The 22943-nt window shown below is 43.6% G+C and overlaps 1 protein-coding gene across 7 annotated transcripts in view; it reads left to right on the top strand.

The window, feature by feature from the left end:
• itsn1 (intersectin 1 (SH3 domain protein)) overlaps positions 1-22943 on the top strand; it is a 36323-nt gene that overhangs the window by 11366 nt on the left and 2014 nt on the right. For 3 of the 7 annotated variants that reach the window (XM_086046173.1, XM_086046169.1, XM_086046170.1), the window contains 29 exons: positions 60-147; positions 648-787; positions 4753-4877; positions 5234-5505; positions 5984-6168; positions 6536-6550; positions 7528-7772; positions 8346-8619; positions 8887-9083; positions 9803-9885; positions 9969-10141; positions 10248-10293; positions 10398-10519; positions 10907-11030; positions 12121-12315; positions 17612-17733; positions 18008-18114; positions 18193-18294; positions 18371-18452; positions 19403-19501; positions 19571-19654; positions 19944-20027; positions 20337-20468; positions 20566-20646; positions 21368-21489; positions 21578-21660; positions 21732-21815; positions 21904-21968; positions 22721-22829. In XM_086046173.1, the coding sequence (XP_085902299.1) occupies positions 60-147; positions 648-787; positions 4753-4877; positions 5234-5505; positions 5984-6168; positions 6536-6550; positions 7528-7772; positions 8346-8619; positions 8887-9083; positions 9803-9885; positions 9969-10141; positions 10248-10293; positions 10398-10519; positions 10907-11030; positions 12121-12315; positions 17612-17733; positions 18008-18114; positions 18193-18294; positions 18371-18452; positions 19403-19501; positions 19571-19654; positions 19944-20027; positions 20337-20468; positions 20566-20646; positions 21368-21489; positions 21578-21660; positions 21732-21815; positions 21904-21968; positions 22721-22829 (3640 nt within the window). The remainder of the gene's footprint in view (positions 1-59; positions 148-647; positions 788-4752; positions 4878-5233; positions 5506-5983; positions 6169-6535; positions 6551-7527; positions 7773-8345; positions 8620-8886; positions 9084-9802; positions 9886-9968; positions 10142-10247; positions 10294-10397; positions 10520-10906; positions 11031-12120; positions 12316-17611; positions 17734-18007; positions 18115-18192; positions 18295-18370; positions 18453-19402; positions 19502-19570; positions 19655-19943; positions 20028-20336; positions 20469-20565; positions 20647-21367; positions 21490-21577; positions 21661-21731; positions 21816-21903; positions 21969-22720; positions 22830-22943) is intronic. The other 4 variants (XM_086046174.1, XM_086046171.1, XM_086046175.1 and 1 more) reach the window with 2 other exon arrangements.

The raw sequence follows: 22943 nt of genomic DNA, 5'->3' as shown, positions 1-22943 counted from the left end.
TTTGTCTTCATTACGACACTAAGCTCATCCACTGTAACGCTCGTTTTATGTCGCCGCAGGACTCCCAGCATTGGCTCGGGAGTCTCATTCCTGACAAGCAGAGTCTCAACGACCAGCTCAAACAGGTTCAACAGAACAGCCTGCACCGTGAGTACTTCTTTCATGAAAACAGCTTAGCGGTTCACGAGGTCAACATTTCACTCGAACCCAATATCCTCCAATTTTGTGCCAAGCTCAAGCATTTTACTCTCGTAGCAGGTAGGGCTGCACAATATATCGGAAAAATAGCGATATCGCGATATTGGCCGAGGCAATATGCATATCGCGTAGACGTGCAATCATTTTCTAATGGAATTGTCTGCTTTCATCTGAATTTGACCAGTCAGATGCAAACTTAAATGTGCATCGTCACCCATTACTTGGACATTGTGAAGGGGAATTACAATTAGTTGGCGAAGAACGCATTGAGCTTGCTTATTTCGCCGCATGAAAAAAATGTACTTCTTTCATGAGATCATAAAAATGTCAGGTACATTAAATATTGCAATAATATTGATATCGCGGCGATAGCCAACATCCATATCGCATGTTTTTCCAATATGGTGCAGCCCTAGTAGCAGAAACACTGACTTTGTTTGTGCATGCAGGCGACAGTCTTTCATCACTGCAGAAGGCCGTGGACCAGAAGGAGTCCAGCAGACAGCAGCTCAAAGAGCAGCTGGACACAGTGGAGAGGGAAACCAGGGCCAAGCTGCTCGAGATTGACGCTTTCAACACACAGCTGAAGGTAGACAAAGGACCAAACTACTTGGGATTGACATCTGTCTGTCTGCCTGTCGGTCTGTGTGTGCGTCAACAGTGTTTGTCTGTCCCTCTATTGAAACAAATACATGACCGTGTCCACTATGTACGTTACCCAAATCTGCAGCAAAAACATCTCAACGCATTGGACTTCTTAGGAAGGCCAAACCTCCAGAGTTTTTCTCACCACTTTTCCTCCACCTTTGTGGAAAAGCTCATCGGGTCATGGCGAGGTGAAAAGGCGCTTCCTTTCAAACACAGGAAAGCGCTGTTGAAAACAAATTTGACTCCACTTTACCGAACCGACATCATCGTTCGTTGGTGAGCATTGATTGCTGATGCAAGTCTAGCGTCTTTGCGTTGAGTCGATAAACTTGGTCAGTGGCCGGCTGCTTAAAATATCGATATTTTTTTGCATCAGATTTACAAAGCGCATCTGGACAACCAGACACTCAAAGCGCTCACAGTGGATAAAATATACATTCTTTTCTTTGGTAAAGCCATGCTTAAAGGTTGTATTGAGGTACTTTACCTTCAATGACCGTTCCAGGTCATCTTGCCCGATAGGAAAGTAAAGCTCCGAAGCCAAAAAGTGAATCCCAAGAGGCCCAATTTTTGGCTTGTGGTGGAGGTCAAACCTTCATTATTGCACCGGTTTTAACACAGCCCAATGTTGTTTGTGCCATGCTTTTGCATAGCTTGTGTGTGAGAGTAAAAGAACTAATGACATATTTAAACCTTTTTTTTTATTTTTTTTGCAAGTTTAAGACAAATATACACTCTTAATATGCTATAATTGGCCCAATCGAGTATGTTGATATACTAGTATTTGCTTGGTGTGCTGTGTGTCTATACCGTATTTCTTTACCGTGCTTATTGAAGTCACTGTCATGCAGTTAAGTCATCGAATTGTCATTTATACATCAATGTTTTTGCATGTAACGTGTCGATGTGCAGCGCATTCACACTTGTTGCTGAAGAATTTCGGTGTCTTATTCACTGTCAAATGTTCTAGTCAAGTCAGAGAAGTGTGAACTCGGAGGGCGTTATTTTTGGGGGTGAATGGCTAATAAAATGTGGACATCAACACGTAGACTTGATAGATGTTGCTAGTAGACCTTCACGGTAACGCTCATTATGCTGTGATGTAAAGTAGTTGACGTTTGACCTGGCTTCCTTCCGTCTTCCTTGTGACTACCCCTCAAACTCACCGCATTGCTACATTGCTCTTCTGTGGACTCATAACCCATCTTCACCTCAACTGCCGCCTCCTCCGTCAAACCTTTGTGAGATTTGCACAATGACCCCTTCCTTCTGTTTTCTACTCCTTTATTTATCCCCCCCCCTCCACACGTCTCCCTTTTTTGCTCCATTGCCCATGCCAGTCTCTGTGTGAGTTCTATGCCAGCCACTGTGCCAGGATAGAAGCCCTGCGACGGCAGCTTGACGACGAGCAGAGAGGGAGACAGGTAGAGCACACTGCTGCTGCTGGACTGGGGTGGTACTGCGACTGGGGTGCGGCCTGATTGATGTGAATCCAAAAAACGTCAAAGAGTTACTACACGTTTTAAGAAGTAGACAAAAACTAGTCAAGAGCATGAACATTTGCAGTGTGAGCATTTTTTAAAAGGAGGCATATTATGTTTTTGTTCACAGTTCAAACATTTCCCAGGCTTTTTAACAAAATATCCCAAGGATTGAGAATTGCTGTGTGTTACACCTCATTTTTATGGAACTTGTTTTAAAGGGCAAGTCAACCCAAACATCTTTTTTTCAAGATTATGTTCCATGCAGGTCCACTAGTTGAAACATGGCATTCTGATTAAAATCGCGTTTGTGGAATATGAGTTCAGCAGCAAAATCCACCGTTTTTTAGCCTTCTCAGTAGGCGGCCATTTTGTTACTTCTGTCGACTGAACATGACATCAGAGTTGCTCAGGGCTCAAGTAATGACCAATCACGGATCAGCTTCAGAAAACAGTTGAGCTGTGATTGCTCGTTACCTGAGCCCTGAGCGACTGTGATGTCATTTTCAGTTGACAGAAGTGACAAAATGGCCGCCCCCAGAGATGGCTAAAAAGGGGTGGATTAACTCTTATTCTACAAACGCTATATTCATCATAATGCCTGATTTCAACAAGTAGGTTAAGATGTTTGGGTTAACTTCCTCTTTAGGTTAACTTCCTGTCTCATGGCAGTCACCTTACCCGCTCTACTGCCTAACCAATGGTCACCAGGACAACCAGGGCTGGAGCTAGGGCGTTGCACCTAAGCAAGCCATCTTCTACTTGCAGAAGCATAGCCCAGAGTGTGAAAACAAAAGCAAGCACCGGTAGAGACAATACAAGCTTTTTCACTCCTCGGCTGCTTGGACACGTTCACAACAGAGCAACCAAATTTGTGTCGCTTATCAGAAGCTAGTGCTAATCATTGCAACAAAACTCAATGCAGCTCTGCTTACCTTTTGGCTTCGACATGACGCCTTGGAAACGGCAAATCTTCAACCAGCCTAGTTTCCAAGTTATGATAGTTAGATTTGATGAATTGCAAGTTATCCTTGGTTGGATCATTTCACACTTGATGGTTTGGCCCTGGTGGAGGTGGTTTTTACTTCAATCATAATAGTGAATTAGGTCATTTACTTGATGGATTACTTTCCAGGAGTTTTCCATAATATGTCCCCTTTAAGTCTTTATGAAAGAACTTTTCACAAGCTCTTAAATGCTCAGCGATGTTTCGGTAGCCTACAAAAAGCGCAGCATGTTCCCAGTGTTTGGTCCACACTGGTCATAAGATAATGCGGGGAATTTGGTCATTGCTGTAGAAAAGGACAGTAACAGCATCAAGACGTACCGGCCGTCCCAGGTTGCTTTGGATTTGTTGCCTTTGCTGAGGCTTGACATGCATGCACTGACCCTGGTGTGCTGTGTGTGTTGGTTGGTTGTGTGCTGGTAGCGTCTCAGGTGTCGACATGCGCTCATCCAGGCCATACACGTGGCTTCAAAGTCACCAAAGTTGTGATTTGTACTTCATTTTAGTGGAACATCCATCCACCCTTCCCCACATTTCCATTTGAATCCCTTCCTCACCTCTTTGCTTCATCTTTTCTCTTCTGCCTCTTTGCCCATTCACACCTCCGTGTCCTCTAATATCATTTGTGTCGCTAGAAGTCGTGAGGCGTTTGCTGATTCATCTTGAAGAGAGGTTAGCATCCTATTAATGCTACATGTGTCAGTATGGAATCAGAGCAGAGGGGGTTTAAATGTGCTTCAGTGTGTGCTTGTCACACGTACAGTGGACTTCGGCTGTTTGCGAGGTAAAAGGGCCGAGCCTCATCGGACATAGTGAATTTCCACCATTCATGTACGTTGCCTTAGAGAGGAAGTCAACACAAACATTTTTTTTTTAAGAATATGTTCTATACAAGCACAGTAGGCATGAAACGCGGCATTCTGATGAATATTGCGCTTGTGGAATATGAGTTAAGAGGCAAAATCCACCCGTTTTTAGCCATCTCAGGGGGCGGCCATTTTGTCCCTTCTGTCGACTGAAAATGACATCACGGTTGCTCAGGGCTCAGATAACGACCAATCACGGCTCAGCTTCAGAAAACGGGTGAAAACTGAAAATGCGGGGGGTCCACTGTATTTAGAAACGCATGCATGGCACATCATTTGTCCCGGGATGACTTTAATCCGTTATTGCCTCAGTCTAGTCAAGTTTAGTCTGCTTGAATGAAGGATGAGTTTTCTAATGGCACAGTTGGTTGTCATAACCGCACATTGGTCCCCAAACTAATACGTATTGCTGTGTCTGCCGCCGCTGCCGTTGCTGCTGCTGCTGCTGCTGCTACTGTTGTTGTTGTCAGTGGTAACCCGTAGCAACCAGCCAATCCGATCCCACTCCTTCCTTACCGCTGTGGGTTCCTGTATCTCCCGTGTCGCCTCGCAGGAGCTGAGAGAGATCCACAGCCGGCAGCAGAGGCAGAAGCAGAAGGAGCTGGAAGGAGACGCACACTCGATGATGCACGCGCACACACCGATTGACAGGAAGTCTGCCGAGCTGCAAGAAAACAGGTGGGACTCAAAAACACCCAACGAGTGCCAAGAGAAGACTTGGCTGTTTTCAAGAAGATTAACATCTTATTTCTTGAAACAATTCAGTGCCTGCGCCTGGAAAACGAGCCACTTCTACGTGTGTTAGCACGATTTTTAAAAAATGCCGATACGGATATTCGTCAAAATGCAGAATATCGGCCTGGCCAAAAATCGCTCTATCCCCAATACATAACACTTTATACACGAGTCAATTAGTGCGCTGATCTGTGCATGTGGTGCATGGGAATAGATAAAAATGCAGATATGTGAATTTGTGAACTGCATAAAAAGTCACTTTTACATTACAGTCGCCTGACTGTCACCTTGTGCTTCAGGTTGTCCTCTGACAAAACTCTGGCTTGGAGGAACGACGACGCAGGAAGTTCCGCCCTGAAGGCGCCGAGCCCCGCCGCCGCCTCGCACGCCTGGCTCAACCGAGTGACCCAGGAGGAAGAAGAGAGGAAGCGGCGAGGCCTGGAGGAGGACGCGGAGGTTCGCAAGACTGCCGCATCGGTGGAGAAGGACGAGGGCGCCCGGGGCAAGAAGGACATGCAGGAGAAACTCCTTAAGCTCTTCAGCCAGCCCACCGATCCCTGGGCTTCGACAGGTCGGTCGAAAGCGACGTGCTGTTATGTTTCCTCACGGCTGGAGGGAAAGGGACTCCAGTCAAGTACAGTGGTACACCGACTTAAAAGTTTTTCAACATATGAAGTCTTCCAATATTGAAAATCAGCGTATAATTGACAAACTCTATGATTGCAGTTTTTTTCTTAACCCCCAAAGAACTCTTCAAAAAATGTTGATATAGCACTAACAAGCGTTTTCCATCAACAACAGGAGTTGGCTCCCCCCCCTCCAAAAAAAAACTGGGGGGAAAAAAATTGATTTTTAAAAATGTAAAAACTTTTCTTACTCCAAAAAAACTGTCAACATCACTTGACTTGATCTGGCTTGCTTGCTATTGAAGTGCTTGACTTGCTTGATTTTTGCCACAATAACTTGGAACTTGGTGAAGACTTGAGACTGACGTAGGACTCGCACATATGATTTGCCTTCGGCGAGTTAGTCTTATTTTCTTTGCACAGCAGAAAAGGGTCCAGTGGCGAGCCTGTTTGAGCAGAAGGCGGCAGGCAGCGGCTTGGAGCAGCCGCCGCCGCCGCCGCAGCAGCAGCAGCAGCAGGCGGTGAAGGTGGTCTACTACAGAGCACTCTATCCGTTTGACGCTCGCAGCCACGATGAGATCAGCATCACCCCCGGTGACGTCATCATGGTACGAAGCACGCACATAAGCACGCACCCCCCAGGAATGAAATGGTGTACCAATAATCTTTGAGAAAATTGGACATGGTTTTAGTACATTAAACCCCTGTTTTCCATTGGGGGTTAGGACCTTTTTTTTTCTTTTAGTAATATCGTCCTAATGCCAATAACCGTGATCAGTATAATCGTCAGAGGAAGCGGGCACACCTTTTCAATCCTACCTCCCAACTACAAGTGAAATTGTTGTCATCATGTCAAATAAATGTCGAGTGCAGTGTGGACAAGTGCAAATATGGTCAATTCGCAAGTGCATTTGTGTGTGTGTGTGTGTGTGTGTGTGTAACATTTTGCTCTCTTCTCTGCTGTGCAAACTGAAGGTGAAGGGGGAATGGGTAAGTGCCCGGCCCCGCCCGGCCCAGTGTTGGCGACTTTGTCAGCTCATGCTCACCCACGTTCGTCCACCCGCCATTTCAATGCTTCATACGCGCTTGATTTTACTGAATGGACTTAAATGTGATGTGTTGAAAAAAAACCCCCAACTAAAAAACACCACACCAGCTTGTCCATGGATAAACCTTAAGATTATCTTTTTTTGGGGGGGTGTTATCTGAAAGGAAATAAAACCTTATATTTTATCCCATCAGTTTGTTAAATTCATTAGTTAGAAGTACATTTATTGTCATCGCACGTGTCACAGTGCAAGGCAGTGAAATGCAGATGACATCTTCAAAGTACACACTGTAGTTGTATGTTGTAAATTCGAATGGCGCTGGCGTCGGGCCAAAACCTCATATGTCACAATTTGGTGAATTTAATATTTTTTCAGAAATGTTTACTATTGGTCAGTCCACACACACACACGCATGAGTGTTATTTTTACACATTATTGACCAATCTAAAATGTTGAAAAAGCCTTGCTCTCTTGCAATGCTAATTGTTGAAACAACCTGAAAAGTGACTATTTTGGAAGTACAAGGTTTTGGCCCGACGCCAGCGATATCCAAAAGCTCAGGTTCTGGAATTCATTATTCAGAGTGAAGTGGAATGATATACTGTAGGAATTTAAATATTTACAGTACGGTATAGAAGTAAATATTTATACTCATACCATTCCACAACCCTGACAATATTTCATTTTGAGGCATGTGCTTTTGCATATATTCCTTGACAACATATCTATGCTTTGATTTTGTTACGGGCACTCATGCACTCAAAGTGACAGAACATTGTCATTCTCTTCACTTTCTTCTCATATAACACCTTTTAAAAGGTAACACGAATCCACCATTTCCAGGCTGCTACATTACCAGATCTTTGGATTTCAGCTTTGCACGTTGCACCCGCCTAACCGTCTCCTGTGTCCCAACAGGTGGACGAGTCTCAGACGGGTGAGCCCGGTTGGCTGGGCGGCGAGCTCAGGGGCCGAACCGGGTGGTTTCCGGCCAATTACGCAGAACGAATACCGGACAGCGAAGCGCCCGTCAGCCTGCGGGCGGCCGCCTCCTCCACGCCGACTTCGGCCCAGCAGCCCGTCAGCACGCCGCCCCCCGCGCCCGGGCAGAGCTCCTCATCCACGTCGTCCGCCAACAATAACTGGGCCGACTTCAGCACCACGTGAGGATGACGGTTGACATTTTGCTTCCACGTGCCTGCATTACTGTAAAGTTCGTACTAGAAGCCGCAATTTGTTTTTTCACCAGCTTTAAAGCGGAAAGTGTGTGTCAAACATTTTCTTTACATTAATGTTTGATTTCTGTGACAATATAAGCAGTGAGCCTTCCAAAAACTGCAAGTAGATGCTCCTTTTTCACCAGAGAAAAAAAAGGCCCTAGCCATTCTTAAATCTTCATTGATTGGACTTACCCCGCCAAAAAAACAATTTCTGACCAAGTCTCAGTCAGCTGCAGGTACAAGTACAGGGCCCCCAAGATGGTTAAAAATGGGTCCATTATTCTACCAACTTCTTATTGCACAAATGCAATTATACAGGTATTGAAAGGGGAAGTCAACCCATCCTTTTTTCAAGAATATGTTCTATGCAGGCTTACTGGGCTTGGGTTGACTTCTGCTTTAACGGTGCGGCATTTTTTTCTCCATTTGCTTTTTTTTGTTTGTTTTGTTTTGTACCGGTGCATTGCATAGACCGCATTTCACGGCAGTTTTGATGTACGTTGCGAACATTTTCAGCTGGCCGTCAAACACGAGCAGCCAAATGGACAGCGAGGGATGGGACGCGTGGCCCACCACCTCCTCCTCCTCCTCCGCCGCTCAGAATCCGTCCCTCAGCGTCCCGTCGGCTCAGCTGCGGCAGCGTTCGGCCTTCACGCCGGCCACCATGACGACGGGCTCCTCGCCGTCTCCCGTGCTGGGCCAGGGGGAGAAGGTGGAGGGTCTGCAGGCTCAGGCCTTGTACCCCTGGAGAGCCAAAAAGGACAACCACCTCAACTTCAACAAAAACGAGGTCACCATCATCTCAAGTTTTTTTCTTATCGTGGGACCCATATGTTATCCAGGACCAAATTGTTTATTTGTTATGATTCCACCCACTTTATTGTTACTTCCACTCCTTCAAACCTTCAACTTCCAAATACAGTGGTGCCTTGATGTACACAATTCGTCTTGCGACCACTCTCAGCAGTCGCAAGCGATTTCTGCAGAATTTGCACTCTCTCGTTGTATTGCAGCGTTTTCATTTTTTTTTTTCAAATAGCGCATCATTGTGTCACAGATTATTACGGTGCTGGAGCAGCAGGACATGTGGTGGCTGGGAGAGCTCCAGAGCGGACAGAGAGGATGGTTCCCCAAAAGCTACGTGAAGCTCATCTCTGCCACCATCACGCCTCCACTGGCGCCCCCAGTGGCGGCTCCGTTGGCAGCCCCAATCGCAGCCCCGCTCGTTTCCTCAGCACGTGGCAAAAACACAAGGTGCGCACATCTTCTCTTGCCTCAAACTACAACTGGATTTACTCTGCTTGCTTCAAGTGGAACAATTTCTGTGTTGCATGACAGCAACGAAAGTAGAAATCCGTCCATTTTCGTTTTCCGCCTTGTCCTCATTAGGGTCGCACACAGGAAAGCGGGATCTGAGTTTTGAACCCCGGACCTCAGAATGAATACAAAGCAGACATGCGAACCACTTTGGCGCTGCGCTGTCTTGAAGGAGATTTATTATGCTTTTCCCACCACATTTTCAAACAGTTCCCAAGTGACATGCTTTTGTCCAAATACTGTAAATACAGCAAAGAACAAGAATCTTTGCACCCTATTTTTTGGTACGCTGAAATGAGCCTGTCGCATGCAGTTGCACCAGGGCTCGATTGCGGGGCCAACACAGAGTATTACATTTTGGGTGTCGAAGAGCATAGATGGCATAGACTGTATTTTCCCTGGTGAAGGCCGTACTCCATCAAGGAGTGACCTTCGCTGAGCAATCGAGACGGTGCCGCCTACCAGAAGTTAACGCTCATCAAAACTCTGTGCAGCTCTACTTTCGGACTGGCTGTTGTGGGCGGGATTATGTAAATTGGGACATCCCAAGTGGGCAAATTGGAGAAGCGCTCGCAATCCGTATAGAAATCCCTCTTGAAACCATTCAAAATTCACCTTTCAATAATTTGAGCCTCTTCCCCTCTCTTTCCCCCCAGCGAATGTGCGGTGTCAGAAAGTCCCCCCAACGGAAAACGCCCCTCACCCACCCCGTCGTGCAAGCCCTCCGAGTCAGGAGAAGGCAAGCCAGCACACACAACGGATGCAATTGTGCGCATCAGTGCCACTCACTTGTGCTCTCCTCTCGCATGCGTGTTTGCGTAGAGTACGTGGCCATGTACACGTATGAGAGCAACGAGCAAGGCGACCTGAGTTTCCAGCAAGGAGATGTCGTCACGGTGACCAGGAAGGAGGGCGATTGGTGGACCGGCACAGTGGCGGGCAAGACCGGGGTCTTCCCTTCCAACTATGTCAAACCGCGAGACGCCTCGTCAGAGGTGACATTGACCGGGAACAAACTGCCGCACGAGATGATCATGCCTTCGTGAAGCAGCGCGTGGCTCTTTACAAAAGGTGATTGTTTTTCTTCTTTTCTGTCTCCAGTCTTTAGGACCAGCAGGAAAAACGGGGACCCTTGGCAAGAAACCAGGTGACTTCATCATGACCGCATCTTTTTCGTTATAGCACTTGATGCCATTGATCAAATATGACCGCTTTCGCTTTCGCTTTGTTTTTCTCCTGTCTGGTCTTCAGAGATCGCCCAGGTGATCGCCCCCTACTGCGCAACGGGAGCGGAGCAGCTGACGTTAGCGCCGGGCCAGCTGATCCTCATCAGGAAGAAGAACCCGGGCGGCTGGTGGGAGGGCGAGCTTCAGGTACGAAAACAACAACACTCGGAGAGCAACAGAAGCTGCAGTAAAACAGGCAAAAAATCAGAGGACTAGTTGCAAACTAAGTGCGGTTTAACCAAAAGCGACATTAAAAAAAGTATGTCTAAAATGTCCACAAAGTACAGGGAAGATCGACAGCTAAGATTTATTCATGAATTGTTTGTGCGTGTCGCATGAGCTTCACTGGGATCGAACCCAGAACGGATGGGAAGTAGGCTTGATGTGTTAGATTTTCGTAGGCGGACCTAACGCAGCTCTTAGTTATGTTGCACAAGATTTGTAAGCCGTCGGAACACCTTGCTCCGCAGCGTTCACGAGATGCATGAAGCCCTTTCATTGGTTGCCTGACATTGTGCGCTATGATTGGTCCAGGCCCGAGGGAAAAAGCGGCAAATCGGATGGTTTCCGGCCAACTACGTCAAGCTGCTCAGCCCCAGCACCAGCAAGACCACGCCCACTGAGCCCACACCGCCAAAACTGCTCCCCGCCAACACTGGTACACACACGCACACGCACACACACACACTTTTAATGCAACTTGACAACAAGATGCGTTTCAGTGAGAAGTCACTAAGTTATAATTAACGCAAATACAGATAGATACTAAGCGCAAACTGGCCAATTTGTGAATTTGCAAGAGGGTGCAAAAGTAGGGTTATACCTACCGAGTTCTTTATTGTTCAGCTTCTTTTTTTTTTTTTTTTTTTCTGGTACCCATGACAGGTAATTTACCAATGGCCAACAAACAGTGTTCATCAAACAGTACTGGAAGACAGAAAATGCTGAAAACTTTCAAGACTTCGATACACCTCCACCACCAAGTAGACAATTTACAGATTACGTGATACATTTCAGCCCATTTCTGTTCAACCTTTTTATGATTCTCTGTCTTCCAGTATTGCCTGAATCGCCACTTTCATTTCTCGTTGGTGAAATTACCTGCCGTGGTTATCTGAAAAGAAATCTTAACAGGAATTAATAAGTAAGGTAAAAAATAAAGAGCGCTTCCAATACTGTACATAGCTACTTTTGTACCCCTTGTTGTGATTGAAGTTTGTTGGACTTGAGTTGACTTGCCACAGTTGCTTGGAACTCGTTTGGCAACTTGTAAGTTAAGACCTCCGATTAGGGCTGGAACGATTAATCGAATAGCTGGAATAATTCAATTTCCCCCAAAGGTTTGAAGCAAAATCTGTATCTCGAAGGTTCGCAGGGGTCATTTTTCCGCCCCGATTAATGCAACTGCAGTCGAAAGAACTGCTCCGTGTGAGAAATAAGAGTTGATAAAAGACAGAACCACTTACCAGCCAGCCAACTCTTCATTCTCATTCTCTGACACCCACAACGTCAGCCACCAGGCCAGGCCCCACCTTTTAAAGCTTTACACACTCGGTCACAGATGCTACCGTAGAAGGTGAAAAAGTGTACCAAAAACCTGCATGTTATTGTTTATTATTGCAGTTTTTATGAAGTTTTTATCCGATTCATCGATTGAATAGCCGATCCTCAAAATATTCAACAGCTGAAGCCCTACTGCCGACGGATTTGCACGTGTGACTTACTCCCCCTTGCGGTGTTTTCGGAAGCCGTGTGCCAGGTGATCGGCATGTACGACTACGTGGCGCAGAACGACGACGAGCTGGCCTTCCAGAAGGGTCAGGTGATCACCGTGCTCAACAAGGACGACTGCGATTGGTGGAAAGGCGAGCTGAACGGTCGCGAGGGTCTCTTTCCCAGCAACTACGTCAAGCTCACCACCGACACGGACCCCAGCACGCAGTGTGAGTACGCGCACACGCACAAAAAAGATACCGACTCCAAACTTCCTCGCAGTGTGCCGTCTAACGCACGCACGCACGCCCGTGCACACGCACATGCGCACACACCCACTCTCTCTCCCTCACACACACACACACCCCAGGCTGTGGTGTGGAGACGCTGCCTCTCTCTCACCGTGTGACCTCGTCGTCCTTTGGGCCCCTTTAATGACATCCTCAGTTCAGTCACACACCGCCTCTGGATGGTGTGTGTGTGTGTGTGTGTGTGTGTGTGTGTGTGTGTGTGTTCAGATGCTTTTCCTGTGTGTGTTTTTATGCATGTTTCTGTATGTTAGCGTTAGGTGTTTCCTCTCTTCCCGCATGTGTTCCCACGCCCCACCCCGCCACTGTCTCAACCCACTCCCCAGCATGATGCATCATGGATGTAGAGATTCTAGAGTGAACACGTGGCCTTCACATGTATCATTTATTACATGTGCGTCTTCTGACGCATACAAATAGTCATTACAACTGTCAATAGTAGTTGAGGCGTAGTCTTGCAAATATAAATAATTGCCATCGTAAAATCTTTTATGAGCTGTTAAGACCAGCAGTGGATAAAACTTTTGTGCTCAAGAGCCACATTCGATTTTTTTTTCAATAGGTGAATGGGCCGAATAAGTCATCGATGGACGTGTTAAATGTCAGAAAAAGCCATGAATGGAAAAGTCAAAAAAGAAAAACACAAATAAATGGGGGAAGAAAATGTGAAAAGGTGGGAGTTTCTGGGTGAATTTGCAAATGCCAAACTGCTAATATGCAGGGTCCACTATATTTTCATTCAAAACAAGTTCATTCTTTTTTTTTTTTTTTTAATGTTCTATATTATGATGATTTATAGAATATCAATCCATTTTTTAATTAAATAACTGCAAAATGGTTAACATGTTTATTTGAAATATCTAAACATGTTTAGATATAATTTGCATCTACCTGTAATGAATTAACCATTTTTTTCTTTAAATTGTTTGTAAAAAAATGAATTGAAATACTGCAACAGTTCCTTAAAAAAATGATGTCCAAAATTTAACTATAGTTAATTTTCCAATTACAAAATCGAAATAGAGCATTGTTAGAAAAATAAATAAAATATGTATGTGAATTTATATTTCACATACATTTATAGTGAAATAATCCATTGTCATTTTTTGATTTTTTTACTCAAAATTCATTTAATTTCAATTCACCAATTAGTATCTACCGCACTAAACAGTTCAAATGTATCTGTAAACTTGCAAATAGGTTTTTTTGTTATTTACAGTGAAACAACCAAATATCCATTAAGGCATGTAGGGGGGAAAAAAATCATTTTCATCTTAGGGGAAAAAAATGAATGCAACAAATACTCCTGACAATGTCAGTGCTTGGCACGGTGGCCCTGCTCTAGATGTTCTACTTGTGTGCTGTCGTACGCTCCACCCATCTAGCACCCAATTTATTGTTGTTGTTGTTGTTGTTGTTGTTGTTTTTGTTTTGGTTGTTTTTGTTGATGTTGTTGTTGTCGTCCTCTCTCTAGGATCATATCATTCCCCAGAACCCCCCTCTCCTCAAAGCCCTCAAAGAGACCCACTAGGCCACGCCCACTAGGCCACTCAACCAATGGGACAGCAGCGAGCGGTCACTTGACCCGGAAATGCCGACGCTCCACCACCAATAGAAGCCACACACAGAGAGACAGACAGGCAGACAGACAGACTGACTGACTGTAACGTTAAGCGTCTGTCTGTTGACGTGTGCGCGCCTCCGCTCGCCTCGCCTCGCCTCGCCGCGCCGCCATCTTGTGTCTTGCGAGAGGGGAGGAGAGGAGAGGCGAGGCTCTGAGGAGAGAGGACATGAGGATGATTGGACTCGTTGACGTGTTTGACTGGGACTGTATTGACACGCAGACACACGCACACGCTCACACACACGCACACGCACGCACGCACACACACACACACATGCGCGCCTCAGTTGTAGCGCAGTGGAGAAGTGGATAGTGGGTCGTTTTGTGGCTTTACGGGAGATTGTGTCATTTTAGAAGCAGCTCAACTCATCCCTGTCCGGAAGTAGGAAAGCCACACTGGAAAAAAATATATATTACGAGAGGAGAATTTTTAATAAAAACAATTTTAGAGGTTATCTTTTTAAACAAAAAAAGTTTTGAGGGGAGAAAAAAAATTCGGAAAAATTATTTGAAAATGACAACTTTTCCGATTTTTTTTTTTCGAAATTACAATTATTTTCTTAATTGGAAAAAAAAAGTGTTTTTTTTCCAGCAAGCTAGTACTTTATAAAAATTGCTTGTCAACATTATTTAAAATAATAAATACAAATATTGGAAAGAATAATTTTTTTCTGGTAAAACACAAATGAATTATTACTAATTAATCATTTTGTTTTGAAAAAATATGAACGTATATTAGGCCCCTATGTATAGGCCCATATATATACCAGTGTGTGTGTGTAGGTGGGTCTATATATATATATATATATATATATATATATATATATATATATATAAATCTTAAATTTTTAATCTAAAAAAATGGGCTTGTAGTCTCAAAAAATGACAATAAATTTTTTACAACAAAATCTTTCCCCAAAAAATACATTTGAAAAAATGACTTAACTGTCATGCTATTTTCACAATGTTCTGTCATTATCTTCAAGAAAAAGGACAACTTTAGTCTCCTTTTTTTCAGTGTGGTCCTAATCTTCCTTTATACATCAACGCTTTGCTGCTTTCCTTTTTGTTTTTGTTTTTTTTGTTTTTTTACTTCTACCCTCAGCAGCTTCCTTCAACTGTCAGTCAAACGTCTGCCAGCCCCCCACCTCCCACCGCCCCGACTAACCCGACCCCTCCCCACAGCTTCACAGAAAGACCCACTATCTGTTGGAGGACGCGTTCCAATGTGGAACCTAACAGCCAAAGACTCCTCCTCTTCAAGGAGCACACGCACACACACAAACATGGTACCGAGTTTGGGGATTTTAACTACGCACACATACCACATTGTTTTACCCATGTTAGTTTTTTTTTTTAACAATTTAATGATGTATTTACTCCATGTTCTGTTGTTTTTGTTTACGTCTTTATTACGGGCTCGTCTGTTGCTATGACGATCACACGGTTGGTGGTTCAACACACACGCACGCACGGTACTAAGCAATCATTCCAGCCAACAGTTTCTTATTTCTAATGCATCATAAAGAAGATGAGCTATTATTTTACGTGTTGAGTGTGCTGTAGAGCAGTGCTTCGTCGAAGCACATCTTTTATTTGAATTTAAAAAATCTCACGGCACACCACTAAACAAACTATCACGCAAAAGTACATTTACTCAAATAATGATGCTCTGAGCTAAATGGACTCACAATTTGACTCAGTGTGAAATATACACGCACATACATACAAACGGTAGTTGCTTTTATCTCAGCAGCACAAAATGGCCACCACACTACCAGTACAACCTTTGACTTGAATTTTTTTTTTTTTTTTTTTATCTTTGCTTCGCGGGTTATCTTTTCTTCTGGATTTTACAAACTGGATTCACGTTTGAGCCGCACGCTTTTAATCACACTGTTCAATGTAATCCTCGAAAATGTCATTTTACCAAAACGTTTTAAGATCAAGACCATAATTCCATTTCATAAGCATTCTTCACAAACAATGAAAAATTCATCATGTGTTGCTAACATGAACATATACTTGACATGAATGAACAAAAACGAACACGGATGACATGAGAAAGGGTGGCATAAAAGTGCGGGGGGAAAAACAACAACCTTTGTTCCCATAGCAACAGACTAGCACTCGAGTAGTTGCCATATATTTTGTTTTTGTTAATCCAAATGACAGTATTGTGATTTTTTTTGTGTGTTTACCCTCACAAATGGAATCAACTGATTTAACTGTTTTTTTTTTGTTTTTAACTCATCCACTGCCAGACATTTTCAGACCCTCTTTCACCCTAACGTTTGAAAACAATTGCAAAAGATATAAATACGTTCCTGGGATTGAATGGCTGGACTGTGAAGTAAATTCGTCAATGGCAGTGAATGAGTTAACCCCACGCGGGCCTCCCTCTGAATGACGGTTTAGGATGACCAGATGTTGTCAGCTCTTTGAATGTCTTTGACTTTGAACTTTGATGAACTCTGATGAGCCAAAATGCAAGCGCACTGCACTACTTGCGCTCGGTGCACCGGTCGGTGAAAATGCGGCGGGCGTGAGTGAGCTTCTTGTTTTGCGCAAATTGAAAGGCGTGTACGGAATGAATGTAAGCGCCGTGCTTATTACGTTTGCTTTGTGCGAGGCGCCGAATCTGACTGCATCCTGGTGATTAAACGCTCTGAGACACGCATATGCTCGTTCACTCTCACACAATTCATCAGACATAAAAAATTTGACTTTTCAAAGATGTGATGAATGAGACATTGCATATCTCGTTGCATTAACTACAAATACTTAGAAAAAAAAAAAAGACAGATTTTTGTCTTTACAAATGTGACTACTGTTGATCTTAAAAAATTGTATTTTAACGTAATTTGTGATTTTTGGTGTTGACAAATACAACGTTAATCTCATAATGCAATGTTCTCTACCCAAATAAAATGTGCTGCTCAGGGCTCAAGTAATGACCAATCACAGCTCACCTGTTTTCTGAAGCTGAGACATGATTGGTTATTACTCTGAGCAACTCTGATGTCATTTTGAGTAAACAGAAATGACAAAACGGCCGCCCCCAGAGATGCCTAAAAACGGGTGTATTTTTTTTTGATTAACTCATATTCCACAAACTCAATATTAATCATAACGCCTTGTTTGAACTAGTGGGCCTGCATAGAACATATTCCTGTAAAGAAAATGTTTGAGCTGACTTCCGCTTTAAATATTGGGTCATTTTTTTACATAACCACAGGTAGAGGCCAAATAATAGTTGTTGTTTTTTTCTTGAAAAACAATCAACTTGTTTTTTAAAATCTGAAAAAATATCTCTTAAAAATTCTCTTAAAGTTATATACTTCACATGCTGTGATGTATCAGTGTACCCTTTAACTGTAATTGTTTTGGGAAATCTTAATCTATACCCAAACAACTTCACTTTAAGTTAATAATGGAATGAAAGTTTGTTTTTTCCCCCCCCAATTTCTAAAGTGTACATTTTGGTTAAAGCGTGAGTGAAGTGTGTTCTGATGCCAGGTATGTATCCCAATATGAATTTTGCTTTATTAACACTACGAATGTTACCTGATGTGCATCTTGTTGTGTTTTTAGGGTGCGCTGACCTGCACTTGCTGGACATGCTGAGTCCCATGGAGAGGAAACGTCAAGGCTACATCCACGAGCTCATCGTCACCGAGGAGAATTACGTCAATGACCTGCAACTTGTCACCGAGGTAGGAAATTTGCTTAGTGCTAATGCACAATGCCAAACGGCATAGACAAGCTAACGCAACTAGCATCAATGTCACGTATTTGAAAACAAGCGCTGCAGCGACACATTCCAATACTCACAGGCATTGTAAAGTGCTTTGTTACAGCTGTAGCTGTAATGAAATGCGCTATATAATTAAAGTTGTATAGTGTTTGCCGCCGCACAAAACGATGAATACAATAATATGTCGATATAGCTCCATAATATTGTTTTCTTGTGTGTTCATGTGCATTTAGATCTTCCACAAGCCTCTGCTGGAGTGCGATCTGCTGAGCGAAAAGGAGGTGGCCATGATCTTCGTCAACTGGAAGGAGCTCATCATGTGCAACATCAAGCTGCTCAAGTAAGATCGAAGCACGCGTCATCGTCGTCGTTTACAAAATCCGATCCTAAAACGAACCTACCGCGGGGTCGTCTGCAGAGCGCTGAGGGTGAGGAAGAAGATGTCGGGCGACCGCATGCCCGTCAAGATGATCGGCGACATTCTGACCAATCAGCTACCGCACATGCAGCCGTACATCAGGTGATTGCGCGAACGCACGCGCGCACCCTGTCAGAGGTCACGTGACGTTTTTTCACCCCCGATGGTGATCGTGCAGGTTCTGCTCGTGTCAGCTGAACGGAGCCACGCTGATTCAGCAGAAAACCGACGACAGCCCCGAAATCAAGGACTTCCTCAAGGTACTCAATACACATGGGAGACCAAAGTATTCAGAGACATTTCTTGATCATTCTTTCATACAAGTTCATTTGTCATTTTGGATAATTGTGAACTGCCAACTTTTGTTTCTTGTGAACATGGAAAAACAAATATGAGTTCTTGAAAAATGTGTTGTTGTTTTTTTCCTTCAAAACTTTCTTTTACGACAGTTATGACGTTCTCTTGAAGAGTTTCAATTGATTTTGGAAATGTTCTATTTCTTGTTCTCTTGAGAAATATGACTTTTTTCAGCAAGTATAATTATAATTTAAAAGGTATGGATTATTATTCTTTTATAATTCTTTTGAAAAAAAATCATTTTTTTTTCTTGAAAAGGAAGATGACCTTCTTTTAAAAATGCAGATTTATTTAAAGGGGAAGTCAGCCCAAAGATTTTCTTCATAACATGTTCTATGCAACCTCACGGGTCTAAACTTGTTATTTTGATTTGTGGAATACAAATTAAGCAGCAAAATCCAGACGTTTTTGTCCATCTCAGGGGGCGGCCATTTTGTCACATCTGTTGACTGAAAATGACATCACGTTTGCTCAGGGCTCTGCTGACGACCAATCATGGCTCAGCTTCAGAAATCAGGTGAGCTGTGCAACTGTGATGTCATTTTCAGTCGACAGCAAGTGACAAAATGGCCGCCCCCTGGGATGGACAAAAACGGGTGGATTTTGCTGTTTTTTTACTTTTTCCTCTGAAAAATAAACGTTTTTTTCTCTTGGAAAAGTCTGACTACATTCTTAAAAAGTACAACTTGATTCTAAAATAATAGAAATAAATATAGTTTGACTTCTTAAGACATCCTTATGGATTTTTCCATTTTTTTCAAACCAGTTGATTTGAAACTTGAGGGGTAAGAATTTTTGTTGGTTTTCCACCACGAACATGATGATCCAAGCAATGTTTGTTCATGTGTGTCAGAGGTTAGCCATGGACCCTCGCTGTAAGGGGATGCCGCTCTCCAGCTTCCTGCTCAAGCCCATGCAAAGGGTCACTCGCTACCCGCTCATCATCAAGAACGTACGCTTCACTCGCAAACGCGCACGCCCAGAGTGCTGTCACTCCATTCTTCTGCTCTTGGTTAAACAGATCTTGGAAAACACTCCCGAGTCGCATCCAGACCACAATCACCTGAAAGCTGCTCTGGAGAAAGCCGAGGAGTTGTGCTCACAGGTGATTTCACATGGATTCAGTTTGATGATTCAGTGCTCCACCGGTTTGTACTGCCGCCAAAAGCCTGAAAAAAACATGCAGAGTTGGTCCAAACACTGGACCCCAAAAACACTTTTTTTTTTTTCAAACCGCTGTAGGATTATTATTGAAAAAATACAACAAATCTCAAATCTGACTAAAATACGACTGTCAAAAACTATTTTTAGAAAAGTACTATTTTTGTAAGAAAAAAAAGAGAGATTTTGCTTGGAAAAAAACCTTGAGCTTCTTTGCGTTTTTTGGCGTGTAGGTGAACGAGGGCGTGAGGGAGAAGGAGAACTCTGATCGTCTGGAGTGGATACAAGCGCATGTTCAGTGCGAAGGCCTGTCCGAGGTACTCGACGTCATTTCAATAGCTTTGCATCAATCCTCAAAAATGAAGTCAGCCAAAGGAGTTGCTTCACTACAGCATAGACAAGAGCAGAGTGCGCGTGGGAAATACAAATGATGGAAACGCGTATCAAAATCTTGAAAAGAGATGAAGTAACCTTTGAAAAATGGACTTTTTGCTACTTGACTTACTTTACCTTACATTACTTGCATGAATTTGACGCAAACGTGTTGCGGACAACCAGAACCGTGCTGCAAATTCACCATGAAATGCCGAACCCAAGAAAATGTTTTTGACTGGTTGTGAACGCAGCAACTGGTGTTCAACTCGGTGACCAACTGTTTGGGTCCCCGCAAGTTCCTCCACAGCGGCAAACTCTTCAAAGCCAAAAGCAGCAAGGAGCTCTACGGCTTCCTCTTCAACGACTTCCTGCTGCTGACGCAGGTGACGCGTCCGCCGTTGCCCCGCCGTCACACATACGCGCGCGCTACTAATCGAGACAAGTTGTCAATACCAACACGGCTTCCCGTCGGCGCCGCAGGTCACCAAGCCTTTGGGCTCGTCCGGATCCGACAAAGTCTTCTCGGCCAAAACGCACTTGCAGTACCGCATGTACAAGACGGTGAGAACACGCACAAGACAAACACGCACACCCACACACTTTTTTGGTATGTTTGTGTGCAAAAAAAAATCTTATGTTTGGCTGTGTTTAAAAATAATAATAATGATAATAAAAACTTTACTGTAAGTAGATACCACTTCCTTTTATATTAGTTAGTAAGTATTTGTTCATTGTTTTCTCAGAGAAAAAACGGTGGCTTTGTTGGAAAATGAAATCTTTAAAACTGACTTTTTTTTACACAGTGAACCTTAAAGGGTTTTTTTTTCTCAAAAATCCGATACTTAGTCATACTAAAATAACAACAATAATAATAATAATAATAATAAAAAAACATTCTTTCAACAGGACTTCCCGGATTTTATTTGGCTTTTTTCCATAGAAAAAAAGATTACTCTGGAAAAAAGTTCTTCAAAATGAACTATAAAAAAATCTATAACTTACTTTTCAAGAACAATTCTCAATTTGTTAAAAAAAAATAAAAAAAATGATATCTTGAAAAAGGTTTACTTAATCCTAGATATGTCACACCAGGTTTCATTTGGATCCGATCCAGATTATACATTTGTCATCAGTGTAAACCTAACGTACCGATTCCATGTCACATATTCAAATACTTCAATAATAAATGCATGTAGTATGATCAATAAAGAGAGAGCAGGTAATAATGAGGTGGTCGCACACGTGTTTGTGTTTGTGTGTGTGTGTGTGTGTGTGCGCGCAGCCCATCTTCCTGAACGAGGTTCTGGTGAAACTGCCGACAGACCCGTCGGGAGACGAACCCCTCTTCCACATCTCTCACATCGACAGAGTTTACACTCTCAGGGCCGAGAGCATCAACGAGCGGTAAACAAACGCAAAACTTTCTGGGTAGGCAACGTTTGAGTGAGAGTGGCCGCCTGGTGTGTGTGTGTGTGTGTGTGCGTGCGCGCAGGACGGCGTGGGTCCAGAAAATCAAGGCGGCTTCCGAACTCTTCATCGAAACCGAGAAGAAGAAGAGAGAAAAAGCCTATCTGGGTATTGAGCTGACTTGATTGTAATGCTGTGACGTGCTTGTTGCTGGCTGTTGATGTGCTGCGCTGCGTCAGTGCGTTCCCAGAGGGCGACGGGCATCGGCAGGCTGATGGTCAACATCGTGGAGGGAATCGAACTCAAGCCGTGTCGCTCGCACGGTAATGAAAAAATGGCAGCCAGGATTTTGGGTTTAAAAGGAGCGTGTGGGCGAGCAGGTTGCGGTCTTGACGTTTGTTTGTGCGGCAGGTAAAAGCAATCCTTACTGTGAGGTCACCATGGGCTCGCAGTGCCACATCACCAAAACTCTGCAGGTAACGTCGCTGATCGCCTCCACCAAGGCAACTGCTGCTTTGGATTCATGGGAACATTTCTTAGCCATGAGGAGAATTCAATTACTTTTTTTTTTTTTAATCAACCAAAATCCACACCTATTTAACCATCTCAGGGGTGGCCATCTTTTCATTTCTGTCAACTGCAAATGACATGACAGTTGCTCAGGGCTCTGCCGCCGACCAATCAAGGCTCAGCTTGAGAAAACAGGTCAGCCATGATTGGTCGTTACCTGAGCGCTGAGCAACTGTCATGTCATTTTCAGTCGACAGAAGTGACAAAATGGCCGCTCCCTGAAATGGACAAAACGGGTAGAATCCACAAACGCAGTATTTATCAGAATCCCTTGTTTCAACTAGTGGGACTGCATAGAACATATTTAAGCCATGTCGACAATTAATTGACCTTTTTTTTTTTTTTTTTTTTTTTACCCATGAGGATAATTTTTGTTTTTTTTTTTTTTTTGTTTTTAACCCTTCTATAAATATACATATTTTATAGATATTATGAATGTTTGTACTGTATGTATTGTTAAAAATTATATTAGAATTATTCATTATAGAATACATTTAATTGTTAAAATCCTACATTTGAATGAAACTCCTTTTCGATGATGAATGATTTTCTTTGTACTTTAGACGTTAAGATGAATGATGATTTTGTTTGCGCGTTGAGCCTTGGCCAAGGTCTGCTTGCATGTTTTCTTTGCTCAACAAATTTTGCTTGGTGGCAGGACACGCTGAATCCCAAGTGGAACTCCAACTGCCAGTTTTTCATCAAGGACCTGGAGCAGGACGTCCTGTGCGTCACCGTGTTTGAACGGGACCAGTTCTCACCGGACGGTCGGTACCCCACAAGTTCATATTTCTTGTCTGACGCAAGCAATACAAAACAGGCAACCCCAGTTTTATTGTGCTTCATCATTATCTCATTCAGTGCCAGACTTTTTCAGACCC

The sequence above is a fragment of the Filicampus tigris genome, chromosome 11, assembly GCF_054856515.1.
Source record: "Filicampus tigris isolate MCC_2025a chromosome 11, RoL_Ftig_1.0, whole genome shotgun sequence".
NCBI classification, from domain to species: Eukaryota; Metazoa; Chordata; class Actinopteri; order Syngnathiformes; family Syngnathidae; genus Filicampus; species Filicampus tigris.
Note: the sequence above shows the minus strand (reverse complement) of the source record. Positions and strands in the feature narration are given on the sequence as shown.